At 59.7% G+C, this 13827-nt stretch overlaps 1 protein-coding gene across 3 annotated transcripts in view; it reads left to right on the top strand.

Annotated features, from left to right (window-relative positions):
- The window catches only part of HIP1 (huntingtin interacting protein 1), a 43934-nt gene extending 30814 nt beyond the window's left edge, over window positions 1–13120 (top strand). For all 3 annotated transcript variants that reach the window (XM_063173986.1, XM_063173985.1, XM_063173987.1), the window contains exons 6-31: window positions 576–652; window positions 810–871; window positions 2089–2229; window positions 2603–2660; window positions 3450–3525; window positions 3990–4121; window positions 4728–4825; window positions 4981–5053; window positions 5344–5527; window positions 5624–5712; window positions 5804–5920; window positions 6008–6109; window positions 6803–6997; window positions 7114–7261; window positions 7353–7439; window positions 7546–7653; window positions 8069–8205; window positions 8312–8422; window positions 8556–8614; window positions 8724–8817; window positions 9160–9260; window positions 9373–9478; window positions 9615–9738; window positions 10212–10273; window positions 10790–10901; window positions 11215–13120. In XM_063173986.1, coding sequence (XP_063030056.1) covers window positions 576–652; window positions 810–871; window positions 2089–2229; window positions 2603–2660; window positions 3450–3525; window positions 3990–4121; window positions 4728–4825; window positions 4981–5053; window positions 5344–5527; window positions 5624–5712; window positions 5804–5920; window positions 6008–6109; window positions 6803–6997; window positions 7114–7261; window positions 7353–7439; window positions 7546–7653; window positions 8069–8205; window positions 8312–8422; window positions 8556–8614; window positions 8724–8817; window positions 9160–9260; window positions 9373–9478; window positions 9615–9738; window positions 10212–10273; window positions 10790–10901; window positions 11215–11225 — 2664 coding nt within the window. In that variant the 3' untranslated portion in view covers window positions 11226–13120. The remainder of the gene's footprint in view (window positions 1–575; window positions 653–809; window positions 872–2088; window positions 2230–2602; window positions 2661–3449; window positions 3526–3989; window positions 4122–4727; window positions 4826–4980; window positions 5054–5343; window positions 5528–5623; window positions 5713–5803; window positions 5921–6007; window positions 6110–6802; window positions 6998–7113; window positions 7262–7352; window positions 7440–7545; window positions 7654–8068; window positions 8206–8311; window positions 8423–8555; window positions 8615–8723; window positions 8818–9159; window positions 9261–9372; window positions 9479–9614; window positions 9739–10211; window positions 10274–10789; window positions 10902–11214) is intronic.
- The last annotated feature ends 707 nt before the right edge of the window (window positions 13121–13827 follow it).

The raw sequence follows: 13827 nt of genomic DNA, 5'->3' as shown, positions 1-13827 counted from the left end.
CATGAAATATTCCCAAATCTGCCAGTGGCCATCAAAAATGGCCCAAGGACCAATGCTTCAGGGGTGGCAGGATTCCTGGTGGCCCAGGGCTCCTTGGGCTGGGCTGGGAGTTGGTGGATTACAAGTAGTAGGAGACACACACAACTCCATTCTTCCTCAGCTATCCTAGATGGAAAACTGCTGGAAAGAGGTGTTTTCTGTGCCCATCACCCTGTTTTGGAAGTGTGATGTGACCTTCCCCAAAAGGCCAGGGCAGGTACCCCCTGGGGCAGATATCACTCCATCCTGTCCAGTTCTCTGCTGGCAGCCCTGTCTGCTCCCTGCTAGGCAGGTTTCTCAGCCCAGGGAGAATCAGCTTTTCTTGCTGGGAAGAGAACAGATGCTGGGGGTTAGGGATGCTGTGGTCACCCAGGGTTCAGAGACCCTGTGCTACCTCTCTTTTCCCCCACATCTCTCCCCTGGCTCATCCACGAGCTGACTTTGAGGCTGCAGGATCACAGCCCTGGTGCTCCCAGAGCTGTGGCCAGACCAGGAGATTTTCTGGAACCCTTTCCTGACTCTTGTTTTCCCCACAGAATCCCCGATTCCCTGGAAATCTGCAGATGTCTGACCGGCAGCTTGATGAGGCTGGGGAGAATGATGTCAATAACTTGTGAGTGCAGGGCAGGGCAAGGTCTGGGAGGGAGTGGGTGCAGGTGGGTGGCACGATCTGCCCAACCCCACCAGCAGCATGACCAAGCAGGGACAGGACCCTTCCTCATGGGTGTCCTTGGAGACAGTCCCCAACCATCCTCAACCCTGTTTCCTAGTTTTCAGCTGACGGTGGAGATGTTTGACTACCTGGAGTGTGAGCTGAACCTCTTCCAGACAGGTAAAGGCCTCCATTACTCTGAGACATGGTGGAGTGAGAGATCTGCTGGAGTCCAGCCCCTTGGTGGGGCTGATCCGAGCTGGATGAGGCTCTGACCGGGGATGGTGGCTGAGGCCATCACAGCTCAGCTCTTCTATGGGCACTTCACCTGAGTTATGGTTAAAGGCAAAGTGGAAGGTGCTGCACCTGGGTCAGGGCAACCTCTGGTATCAATCCAGGCTGAAGGATGGAGGGATGGAGAGCAGCCCTGCTGGGAAAGACGTGGGGGTGCTGGAGGATGAGGAGTTCAACATGCCCCAGCCATGTGTGCTCCAAAACCCCCCACGCCCTGGGCTGATCCCCCAGCATGGGCAGCAAGTGAGGGGGCAGTTCTGCCCCTCTGCCCCGCTTAAGTAACATCCCACCTGCAGAGCTGCCTCCAGCCCTGGTGTCCCAGCACAGGAAGGACATGGGGCTACTGGAGCAAGTCCAGAGGAGGCCACTGAGATGCTCTGAGGGCTGGAGCCCTTCTGCTCTGGAGACAGGCTGGGAGAGCTGGGTGTCCAGCTGGAGAACAGAAGGGTCCAGGCAGACCTTAGAGCTTCTTCCAGTGCCTAAAGGGGCTCCAAGAGCACTGCAAAGGGACTTCAGACAAGGGATGGAGTGACAGGACAAGGGGGAATGGCTTCCCACTGACAGAGGGCAGGGTTAGGCGGGAAATTGGGAAGAAATTCTTGGCTGTGAGGATGGCGAGACCCTGGCACAGGTTGTCTGGGGAAGCTATGGCTGCCCTATCCCTGGAAGAGTTCAAGGCTGGGTTGGATAGAGTTTAGAGCACCCTGGTCTAGTGGAAGGTGTTGGAATGAGATGGTCTTCAGCTGCTCCAAGCTGGTTTTGGAGCATCTTCCACCTGGCACACCCAGCACACTCCAGTGGCCAGTGGGACAACAGTGACAGGCAGAGCACAGGCTCACGTGTCAGCTCTGCCCAGGGACATGGCTGGGGCTCAGTCCTGGTTGGAGGCCTATGGTGCCAGGCTGGCGTGTTCCAATTCTGGGTGGGAGACCTGGGTGGGAATTTTGCCTCCCACTGAGCTCACAAACTGCAGGGTGGCAGGCTGTGTTCCTAAGGGCCAGTGGGTGTCTTGCTCTGGATGACATCTGTGGATTTGGCAGACACAGTGTGGCACCCTGGGGTGCTGCTGCTGCTGGATCTGATGCTGCACTCCTTCCCTGCAGTGTTCAGCTCTCTGGACATGTCACGCTCAGTGTCAGTGACAGCAGCAGGGCAGTGCCGTCTGGCCCCGCTCATCCAGGTGATCCTGGACTGCAGCCACCTCTATGACTACACTGTCAAGCTGCTCTTCAAGCTCCACTCCTGTGAGTGTCCCCAGCACCACTGCCTTTGACGGGGGGGACACACAGGGAGGCACTGGGTCCACCACTCTGCTCAGCCTGGGCTGTTTACCACCACCTCTTCCCCCACCTCTTTTGGGGGGTGAAGGGAGTCACCATGGCAAAAGCCATATCCTTCGGGATCTGGAATTATGGCAGCCACCAGCCCACACTTCTCTCTGCCCTGAGGAGTGTGGGGTGGGGTCCCCTCCTGCAGCAGGACACTGTGTGCAGTAGTCGGACCCCCAAGGGAGGGTGGCCGTCTCTGGGAAAGAGCTGTCTCCATGTGGCTGTGCTGATGGGTTTTCCCTCATCCATGAAGACACCCGCTGACATTTGTGCTTTCTGCTTCTTCTAGGTCTGCCAGCAGATACACTGCAGGGCCACCGGGATCGCTTCCTGGAGCAGTTCCGAAAGTAAGTGCCCAGACCCAGAGCATTGGTGCTCTGGGAGTGCTCCCAAGGCACTGAGGTCAAAAATGGGTGAGCTGGGACTTGCTGTGGTCTCTGGTACATGATAATTTAGAGTAACCAAAACAAAAACTGGCCACCAAGAGCAGGGAGGGGGATGTCATGGTGCCAGGGGAGGATATCATTGTGCTGAGAGACAGCTTGATTCAAGGTCACAAACTCAAAGAGCAGATAGCAGTGCTCACTATGCTCTGACCACACAGAGACTAACCTTGGGACAGGGATCAACAGTGCCAAGATCCTGACTGGGATGCTCAGGTGACTGGGAGAGATGGGAGCTAGGAGTGGTGTGGCTGGCCACTGTCCCTCCTCCCCGAAACTGGAGGGAGGTACCCTGCTTCTGGGGAGGGTGCTCCTGCAAGAACTGAAGATGAGGGTGTTGGCTCCAGGCAAGAAGCCCCCTTGCTCCTGATAACTTCGAGTAGGTAGGAAGTAGTTTAGGTTGGAAGGCACTTTTGAAGGTCATCAGGTACTACCCCCTGCCATGGGCAGGGACACATTCCACTAGACCAGGTCGCTCAAGTTCCTGGTCCTTCTCCCTGCCCATCAGGCCTGGGATTTATGAGATAAACCTCCAACAGCAGGAGGACTTCCAGGACCTGCCCTGAGTTTGGTGGCAGCGCAAATCACATTCCCTTCTAGAGCACTACAGTGGCTGGGTGACCCCCCAGAGCCAGGCAAGAGGTTGTCCAGGTTGAACAAGAACCATCTCTAACCATTCCCTGCTCCTTGCAGGCTCAAGGACCTTTTCTACCGCTCCAGCAACCTGCAGTACTTCAAGCGGCTGATTCAGATCCCGCAGCTGCCAGAGGTGAGACCCTGCAGTCCCCATGTTCCCTGTGCCCAGGGGCAGCACTGGGGGCACTGGCAAAAGGCCCAGAAAAGCCTATTGCTGCCTTTCCCAGCTTCTTAGGTCTGGTGGCAGTGTGGGACTCCTGGGCCTTGAGGATTCTTTTATCCCTCACTGGCTGGCATCCAACGGGATGTAGCTGCCCTCTGACTGGAAGCTGGGAACCCCTCTCTCACTGATCCATAGCCCTTGCTGAAATCCAACTCTGCGGGTCCTGCTTCCATCCCTGTGGGTCCTGGTTCCATCCTTATGAGTTCTGATTCTATTCCTGCACATCCTGACTCTATCCCTGTGGGTCCTGGCTCCATTCTCATGGGTCAAGGCATGGCCAGCTCGGCTCCAGGGCAGGATTTTAACCAACTGTGCCTTCAGTCCAGCAGCAGTGCCAGTCTTTCTACCTTAGCCCTTCTCCACTCCCTCCCCAGAACCCTCCCAATTTCCTGCGTGCCTCTGCACTGTCAGAGCACATCAGCCCTGTGGTGGTGATCCCCGCCGAGGCGTCCTCGCCGGACAGCGAGCCCATCACAGACCTGGTGGAGATGGACGCAGCCTCGCAGGTGAGGATGGTGGGGGCTCTCTGCCTCTGAGCCGGGGGTGTTTCTCTAAATCCACGCAGCGGTGAGGGCTGAGACAGTGGAGATGGCTTGGGAGCTGGGGAGTGTCACTAGAAGAGATGGGTTGGTGCTGGGCGACTGTCTGGGTGCTGGATGTCCCATCTGGGTGCTGCTTATCCCATCTGGATGCTGAATGTCCTGTCTGGATGCTGCTGGGGCTGAACTAGCCTGAATTCTCCCAGTGCTGCTCAGTGGTGTGGTGCCCTCCAGTGAGAAAGGAGAGATTTGTCTTCAAGCATTGCCATGGAGACCTTTAGGTCTTCACCTCCTCTCCACCAAGGGTTGTCCTCAGGCATTGAGTGGGGATAGGAAGGAGCATGCAGTGACATGGCTTTGGGGATCTTCTCTCTCCAGCAGTTAAGTGGGGATGGACCACAGATGGCCCATGTTCATCAAGTTTGTCACATTCGGTGTCCTGGAAGCAGGGGGAGCCAGCCCCGGTGTCCAGGCAGCTCGTAGGCTGGCTTGCAGTGACACTGGGGACATAGAGGGACAAGGACTCCCGCATGGTAGTGGGGTCACTCTAGGTCTGTCCTGCTTTTCCCACAGAGTCTGTTTGACAACAAGTTTGATGACATCTTTGGCAGCTCCTTCAGCTGTGACCCCTTCAACTTTAACAGCCAGAACGGGATGAACAAGGATGACAAGTAAGCAATCCTGGCGATGCTGCAGAATGGCCAAGATGGTACCAGGAGCTCCCTGTCTGGGATGGCATCGCAGCCATGGTGACACAGGGGACACCTCCCCTCCCAGGCTGTGTCCCCGAGGCACTGAGAGTGTATCCCATGTCTCTCCTTCCTAGGGACCGGCTAATTGAGCAGCTTTATGGGGAGATCACAGCCCTGAAGGAGGAGCTGGAGAACTTCAAGGCTGAGGTGCGTGAATAAGACAGTGACCAGATCTCTGTCCTGCCCTCTTCCCAGTGGCTTCCCCTGTACAGGGGGTCCCCAGGTGTGCCAGGGGGCTGCATCCCTGTCGGGGGGGTGGGCTCAGGCCCACTGCCTAGCATCCTTGTGCTTTGCCCAGTTGCACCTGGGGGCCGGCAGGGTGATACCCATGGGGGGGGCTGCTGGCCAGCACTGGTGGGCATTGGATGGTACCAGTGGGCATTGAATAGTCCTGGCAAGCACTGAACAGCACCATCAGCCCCCACCCGTCCCCGCAGAGCGCACGGGGTGCCGTGCAGCTGCGTGGCCGTGCCAGCGAGTTGGAGGCTGAGCTGGCTGAGCAGCAGCACCTGAAGCAGCAGGCACAGGACGAGAGTGAGTTCCTGCGTGCGGAGCTGGAGGAGCTGAAGAAGCAGCGGGAGGACACAGAGAAGGCTCAGCGGAGCCTGACAGAAATTGAGAGTGAGCAGGGAGTGCCAGCACTGGTGTGGGGTGGGGCTGAGCCCCGGGCAAGGGGGGTCTCAGGTGCTCAGCTCTGTGTCCCTGTGTGCGTGGCAGGACGGGCACAGGCCAACGAGCAGCGGTACAGCAAACTGAAGGAGAAGTACAGCGAGCTGGTGCAGAACCACGCTGACCTGCTGCGCAAGGTGGGCTCCCCAAACCGCCCCCCGGCACCCCCTCTCCCAGCCGTGCCCTCTGATACTGGTGGCTGCTCGGCTCATTCTCTGATGTTGCCAGAATGCGGAGCTGACCAAGCAGATTACAGTGGCCAGGCAGGCCCAGGGGGATGTGGAGCGGGAGAAGAAGGAGCTGGAGGACTCTTTCCAGCGAGTGAGCGAGCAGGCACAGAGGAAGGTGAGTAGGGATGGTGGGGGACACACCAGGAATGAGCAGGGGCTCCCCGTGGGGCACCAGTGCCACCACCCTCTCCCCTTGCTGCAGTCTCAGGAGCAGGCGGAGGTGCTGGAGACACTGAAGCGAGAGCTGGCAGCCAGCAGACAAGAGTTGCAGGTCCTCCAGGGCACGCTGGAGTCCAGCACACAGGTGAGAGCACCCTTCTGAGCTGGGTAGCTAGGCCTTTACCATTTGAGAGGTGATACCCACCACTGGCCTGAAAACTAGCTCCCTGTCATCATCTTTGCCACATCTGAGCAGGTTTGATGTCACATAGGGGAGTTTCACGCTCCGGAGTGTGGTAGTATGTGGAGTAATGGGCTCCAGCAGCAGGGATCATGGAATAAAAATGCCTGGAAGAACAGGGTCAGTCAGCAGCTCTGTCTCTGCTGTAAGCCCAGGTAGCAGTGTAGCATCACGCTGCAAGATGTGCCAGAGGGTAACCCATGCCCACAGAGCTGTGGAAGACAGCAGGGGTGCCTGGGCTCGTTGTGGGAGGCAGAAGCTGGCAGGAAATTGCAGTCACCCAACTATGAGGTGGGCAGACTCAGCAGCAGGATGGGGATGGGGCAGAGGCAGCACCCTGCATCCACTTCTCCATCAGGATGGTGACAGTTGTGATAAAAATGCATTTTCACTGATAAAAGTGAAAAAGCTTGCCAGGAGCCTCGGTTTTCACCAGATAAGATCATCAGTGCTGCTCAGTGTAGGGAGCTGTGCTTGTGCAGGCCATGGTGCACCCAGCAGGGACAGTTGGGGTGGCAAGCCTGGATGAAGAATGGGTCCCCAAACTGGAGGGTTCATCCTCAGCACAGCCCCAACTGCTGTTTCATGCCCCACCAGGCAGGAGCAGAGCAGAACACTCGGATTGCCAGCCTGGAGCAGGAGAGGGGCAGGCTGAGCCAAGCAGCAGAGCAGCACAGGGACAAGATGGCAGCTCTGCAGGCTGAGCTGCAGCAGCTGCGGGACACGCTCACCCACGAGCAGGAGAGCAGCAGGACAGAGCTGGAGATGCTCCAGACCCAGCTGAGAGACAAGGTACCACAAGGGTCCTGCCAATCCCTTCTGGCCAGACCAGAGGGGTTTGGGTGGGCCAGGTGCAGGGAGTGCCCGGTGGCCCAGCAAGGGCTCTGAGCTCGGCTCTGGCCCAGCAGGAGAGCACGGAGCGGGCGCTGCAGCGGCGCCTGGCCGAGGAGCGGCTGTCCCTGCTGCAGAGCACCGCGCGCCAGGCCGAGTGCATGGTGCAGGACGCCCTGGCTCGCATGGAGGATCCTGCTCATATCAGCTGCACCGGCTCAGCAGGTGATGCCCCTGCTGCTCCCAAATCTGGTGTTATCACAGGCTGCCTGCTCCCTGTGCTCCTAGCTGAGCCCTGCCTCCTGTCTGCCTGCAGATTGCCTCCTGTCCCAGACGCTGGCAGCCTCCGAGTGCGCGGAGCGGCTGCGGGACGCACACAGCAAGTACCTTTTGGATGGCGCAGGTGAGAGGTGGCAGCCCCGGGCACTGGGCACGGGGACAGCCCTGCCACACAGGGCGGGTGGCCAGCGCAATGGGGGCTGAGGCCTGTGCCCACTGTCCTGCCGCAGCCGTGGGCTCCCTGCTGCCCCACCTGGCACTCTTCGCCCACCTGGTCAGCAACACCCTCCTGCAGGGCAGCGCGACCTCCCATGTGGCCCCTGTGGAGCCTGCTGACCGTGAGTGCTACCCCAGGCCAGGGGTTGGGGATGATGACCCCTGAGCAGGGGTCAGAATGGGCAGGGGATCAGGGTGAACATGGTGGGTGGGTAGAGGTCAGGGTGGGCAAGGGCTGGGGTGGGCAGGGACCAAGATGGGCAGGAGATCAGTGTGAGCAGGGGCTGGGGTGAGCAGATGTCAGGGTGGGAAGGCGCCAGGGCAAAGAGGATACTGGGGTGAGCAGAGGTCAGGGTGTGCAGGGGTCATGGCAGGATGCTGGAATAAGGTGAGCAGGATGCTGGGGCAAGTAGGGTGCTGAAGTGGGCAGAAACCAGGGCAGGCAGAGGCCAGCACAGGCAGGATGCTGTCTAGGGTAGGAACCAGACATCTTCCCCCAACATGTGGCCCCTTCAGCCCCCCATGCTGCCTATGCAGGTCTGCTGGAGCTGTGCAAGCAGTGTGGCAGTGAGACTGTGAGCTACCTCAGCGCCCTGCAAGACCCAGGGAAGGTCGCAAGTGCTGACTGCAGCCTGGTGACAGCCTACCTGGGCCAGATCAGCGCCACTGGGGAGGTGGGTGGCCCAGGAGGGCTAGTGGGATGGGATCAGGCCCTGGCAGGCACCGCCAGAGGGACTGTGGTGGTCCTGGATGGTCTCTTTCATCCCATCTTGTCCCCAGGAGCTGCGTCCCAGAGGTCTGGACGTCAAGCAGGAGGAGCTGGGTGACCTAGTGGACAAGGAGATGGCAGCGACAGCCGCGGCCATCGAAGTCGCATCTGCCCGTATTGAGGTGAGGGTCACCACGAGCAGAGAGGTGCCCGCAGGCACGATGCTGGGGGCCTGCTGGGGCCACTGTAGAGGCCAGGGAGACACAGGGAGAGAGGCTGTACTGGGCTCAGTACAGCCTCTCTCCCCTCAACCAGGAGATGCTGAGCAAGGCACGGGCTGGTGACACTGGGGTCCAACTGGAAGTTAATGAGAGGTGAGTGATGATCAGAGCACTGGACAGAGCCAGGCAGGCAGGATGGGGACAGATGCTGCAGGCAGGGCAGCTGCTCCACAGAGGGCACTCAGTGGTGTTTGTCTCACAGGATTCTGGGCTCCTGCACAGGCCTCATGCAGGCCATCCGTGTCCTGGTCCTGGCCTCCAAGGATCTCCAGAGAGAGATCGTGGAGAGCGGACGGGTGAGCTGGGACAGGGGTGGGGGCAAGGGGGTGCTTGTCCAGCTGGGGGTCATCATGCACTTGTTGGGACATGCTGCTCAAACCGTTGTCCTGCTGGGACTTCCCCACCAGCTGCCAGTCGCTCCTTGCTGACCCCAGGGGCGCTCACCCTAGTTATGGTTCCCGGGGTGTCGTGGTGATCCCTGATCTCCCGTCCCACACAGGGGACCCCACAGCCCCCAAGTTCAGTGTGTCCCCACCTCCCACACACAACCTGAATGACACCCTGACCTCCTCCTTTTTCCCCCCCAGAGCAGGGGTTTGGGGGTGATAAGTAACTAATTGTGCCTTTACCAACGGCAGGGTGCAGCATCCCCCAAGGAGTTCTATGCCAAGAATTCACGCTGGACCGAGGGTCTCATCTCTGCTTCCAAGGCAGTGGGCTGGGGTGCCACTGTCATGGTGTAAGTGCCACTGTCACCAGAGCAGGGAGAGGATGGCAGAGTCCTGCCATCATCACAGGGAGGGGACACGGGTGGCAGGATGATGCTCCAGCTCTTCTTTGCTGTCCCGCAGTGATGCTGCTGACCTGGTAGTGCAAGGCAAGGGGACATTCGAGGAGCTGATGGTCTGTTCCCGCGAGATCGCGGCCAGCACCGCTCAGCTGGTGGCAGCCTCCAAGGTAGGAGCAAGGCTGCTGCCCTTCCCATGGTTCAGGCTTCCCTTACCTCTAGCTGGGGCACCATGTGGTCACCCCAAATCCTGGGGCTGGTCTGCTCGCCTGGCGGGGTGTGACGCCCTCCTCGCCGTCCTGCCAGGTGAAGGCAGACAAAGACAGCGCCAACCTCTGCAAGCTGCAGCAAGCCTCCCGGGGTGTCAACCAGGCCACGGCCAGTGTGGTGGCCTCCACCAAGGCTGGGAGGTCTCAAGTGGAGGAGAAAGGTAAGTGCTGGGCTGCAGGGATCTTAGAGTCATGCAATCACTAAGGTTGGAGAAGCTCTCTAAGACAATTGAGTTTACCTGTTCCCCCACCACTAACCACGTCCCCAAGTGCCACATCTACATGGTTTTTAAATCTCTTCAGGAATTGTGACTCCACTATACCCTGGGCAGCCTCTACCAGTGCTGAACAGCCCTTTTCATGAAGAAATTTTCCTTTTTATCCAACCTAAACCTCCTCTTGAGGCTGTTTTCTCTGGTCCTAGTGCTTGGAGCACAAACCTGCCCCAAAACCTCTCCTCTTGGCACTCACCACACTTGGTTGGCTGTTCCCCTGTGGTCTCTGCCCATGGCTGCCCATCACACCCTCCCTGCATATCCCATGGTACCAGACCCTGCCAGCAGCATGGGAGCTGCTGGGGAGTCTGACTGGGGGAGCAGAGCTTGAGGGGGGCTGGTGGTGTCTTTCTCCACAGATAGCATGGACTTCTCCAGCATGACACTCACCCAGATAAAGCGTCAGGAGATGGACTCACAGGTAGGGGATTCCCATGTTTTGAGAAACACAGCTGGTCAAGTCTCTCTTGGGCTGCCTGAGGTGGGGCATCAAATTTGCAATCACCATGCTCAGCTGCCCCCAGGTAGCACAAGCGAAGGCAAAGCCCAGAATGTGAAGGCAACAGATGGGTTGCCCAGGAGTCACGTGCTCTTCGTCCTCAATCCTTCCCCGATGCTGTTCCCATCGTGGCATAGCAGCCCGTGGCCACCCCTGCCACCAGTGTACTGCCCACAGCACACACCTCTGCCTGGCAGGGGGCAGCTCTGGGGAGTTCCCCTGCCTGGGATGCCCACGCAGATTGTTGTGCCTTCACTTGTCTGCACAAGCAGTGTCCACCTGAGCTCCATCCCCTCCCCAGGTCCACTTGTCATTGGAACACTCGTGGGATGCGCCTCTGTGGTCTTTGGGCTTGATGTTGGGGGCATAACGGGTGTGAAAGGGTAGTGCTTGGCCCAGCTCTGTGCTGGGGTGGGCATGTCCTGGCCATGTCCCCAGGTGCGGGTGCTGGAGCTGGAGAACCAGCTGCAGAAGGAGCGGCAGAAGCTGGGGGAGCTGCGCAAGAAGCACTACGAGCTGGCCGGCGTGGCGGAGGGCTGGGAGGAGGATGGTGAGTGGTGCCAGCCCTGCTCCCGCTGGGCAGCTGCTCCTGGAAAAGGTGGGGCAGGATGGAGAAGCCCTGCCTGCCATCCATGGCAATGAGAAGGTTTTGCTGCATCCCCCACAAGCCTGGGGATAATTGGCACACATAGTGGGCAAGTCCTGTGGGGTCTCTCCACAGGAAAAACCCCATCATGTGGGATCTACATCATCCTCAGGCAGGGGGTTCAGGTGCTACTAGAGCAGCCTTGTGGTCCCAGAGGGATGGGGCAGAGGGATGCCAGTGGACAGTGCACCCCCTGACCCTGTCTTCCCACTTGTAGCTGCAGATTAGCACCAGTGGTAGAAGCAGCCCACAGGGGACACCTGGAACCCTGTGGGGGACACCCCCGGGACCCCACTTGGTGCAGTCTGTTGAGAAGAACCCCAAGGAAGTGGTGCAGAAGCCCCCTGAAGCACACATCCCCTGTGTCCCCCCAGGAGCCGCCTCCAGAAGCAGAGCCGAGCTGCCAGCGAGAGCCCGGGGCTGGGGCGCGGGGCGCACCTGTATTTATTGGAGTGCTGGGCTGGGGGGAGGTGTCCACGCGGGGGGCTTTAACCCTTTAGTTTTGTTTTTGCACAGATTCTGGGAACTCCTAGAGTCTTCTCTGGCTGAGCGAGAGCGGTCAGGCATCTCTTGCCTCTAGCTGCTTTTCCAGCCTTAATCCAGCCCCTGGCTCGACATGAATGTCCCTCCGCCCTGGGAATGAGCATGCTGACAGCCCCGGGGGTGCCACCAGGTGGGGGACAGCCTTTGGGGTGCTGCTGGGCTTGGTGCTAAGTGTGCTCCCCCTCAGCGGGACACTGAGTGCCTTTGGCCACTGCAGGCTGAGAGGTGGTGTTCCCATGGGATACCCTGGCTGGTGACACAGGGTGCTAGGAACAGCTAGGAAAGGGGCAGCAGCAGGAGGGATGCTGCTATGAGCTCCTGTCCCTCATTCCAGGTCCCCAAAAGGCCTCCCAGATCCCACTGAGCTGGGCTGCTCTGCCCTGACAGTTCACTGTGTTCATGCCAGCAATAAACCCTCCGCAAGGTGCTGGGTGTGGCTTTGGGGCCACCACAGTGCCACCACACAAGCCACTAGTTCCTGGGGACGGGGGGTGACTCTAGGGCAGCAGCACAGAAGGTCTGGGGGGAAGCCAGGGTGCCCCAAAACCAGAGCACCCCAAAGCCAGAGTAAGCAGTTCCCTGTCCCTGCTCACTTTCGTGCCGTCCTGGTGTCATCGCCACCCTCTTGAGTGCAGGGGGACCAGGGCCAGTGTGGCTGTGGGCAGGGGTGGCCATGGAGCTGGCACCAGCCAGGGAACCTTTGTGCCTTGAGCAGGGGGCTCAGAGGGCAGGGGGCATCAGCCACCTCTGGGCCCCCCAGCTCATCTCGCTGCAGTGGAGACAGTGAGGTCAGACCATGCAGCAATGTCCCCGTCCCCCACAGTCCTGCTGGTGCCCCTGCTGGGGCCAGTGTCCCTCCACTCGAGGTGCTGAGGACGGGATTTGGCCTTTCTCCCTTTGGGAAGAGGCTGGGCTGTCACTGTGTGCTTTCCCAGCAAGGCCCCCCGCCAGCACCCAGCTGGCACCTGGAGCAGTGGGACCTGCCACTGCCATGGCCTCGGAGCTGCCACCCCTCCACGCAGCCATCCAGCGTGCAGGGAGCCACTGTTCCCGTGTGTCCCCAGCCCTGCTGCCAGAGCACCTGCTCCGTGTGCCAGAGGGACCTGGGCTTCTGCTGCTTCCCCATCCTCAGCCTGCGCTGGCCCCTCTTGGATGCAATACCAACCATCCCGTTCCTGCAGGACACAGGGAGCCCCAAAACCCTCCCCGCATTTTTGGGGGAGTCTCGCCTGCACGCCCAACTACCTCAGGCCTTGGGGCCCGGGAGCGGCATGGGGGTCACGGTGGCACTGGGGGCTTGGGGACAGCGGCACTGCTCTCGGCCTAATCCACTTGTCCCTTTTGTATCTCAGCCAGGCGTGGGCAGAGGGTCCCTGCAGTGTCCCCAGTGATGGCAGCTGGTGATGGGGACGGTGGGGGTGCCCCCCCACTGCAGGGCAGGTCGATTCGGGTTTTCATTGTATGATAATGACCATGTTGTTTGTTTTGGATTTTTCAATAAAGCCTTCAGCCCAGCCCCGCAGCTTGAAGGGGGGACACAGGAGACCTGTGTCACAAGGGGGTTGTGGGCTCTGCCCTCATCAGTGTGCTCAGTGGCCCCCAAAATCACTTGGTGTCGAGGTGACCCAGGTGTTGTTCTGGTGATGACCTCTTGCCTTTGCCCCCACTGTCCCACACCTGCGTGTCCCCACAGCCAGCCTGCATGTCACCTCTTTTAGCTGGGGGGGTAGCAGGATGTGGTCCCAGCTCAGCCCCGAGGAGCATGGGTGGCTTTGTCCTCCCTTCCTGGGAGGATGATGCTGCAGTGGGGAGGCCATGCAGATCACCCTGTCACCCCAGCAGAGCCAGGTAGCGCACGTAGTCCACAGACAGGGATCTCAGAGGAATGTCCCCTCCTAAGCATGGTTAACCCACCTGGGTGGCACCTAGTCTCCTCTAGCCTTGCCAGGGCCACCTCGACCCCTGGGATGAGAAAGCCCTGTGCCAGCAGCCACTGTCCCGATCATTTTCCCTGCGGGTGTCCCTGCCTGGCAGTGGGGCGGGATATCCGCAGGGATAGCCGTGTCTCCTGAGGAGCCCAAGGGCTCAGACAGCCAGAGAGGATTTCCCACAGTTCCCAGCCCTGTCGCCAGAGCACGATGGTGGCAATGGCACCCTTCAGTCGGGACAAGGGGACAGGCTGGGCACGGTGGTGACTGGGGAGAGGCAGGAATGTGCCTGCCGCTGGGTTCCTGCACGTGGGACACAAAGTCAGATCGGGACTGGCGACATATGACAGGGACTGGGA

Source organism: Melospiza melodia, chromosome 21, assembly GCF_035770615.1.
Source record: "Melospiza melodia melodia isolate bMelMel2 chromosome 21, bMelMel2.pri, whole genome shotgun sequence".
NCBI classification, from domain to species: Eukaryota; Metazoa; Chordata; class Aves; order Passeriformes; family Passerellidae; genus Melospiza; species Melospiza melodia.
This window is presented reverse-complemented; position numbering and strand designations above follow the sequence as displayed.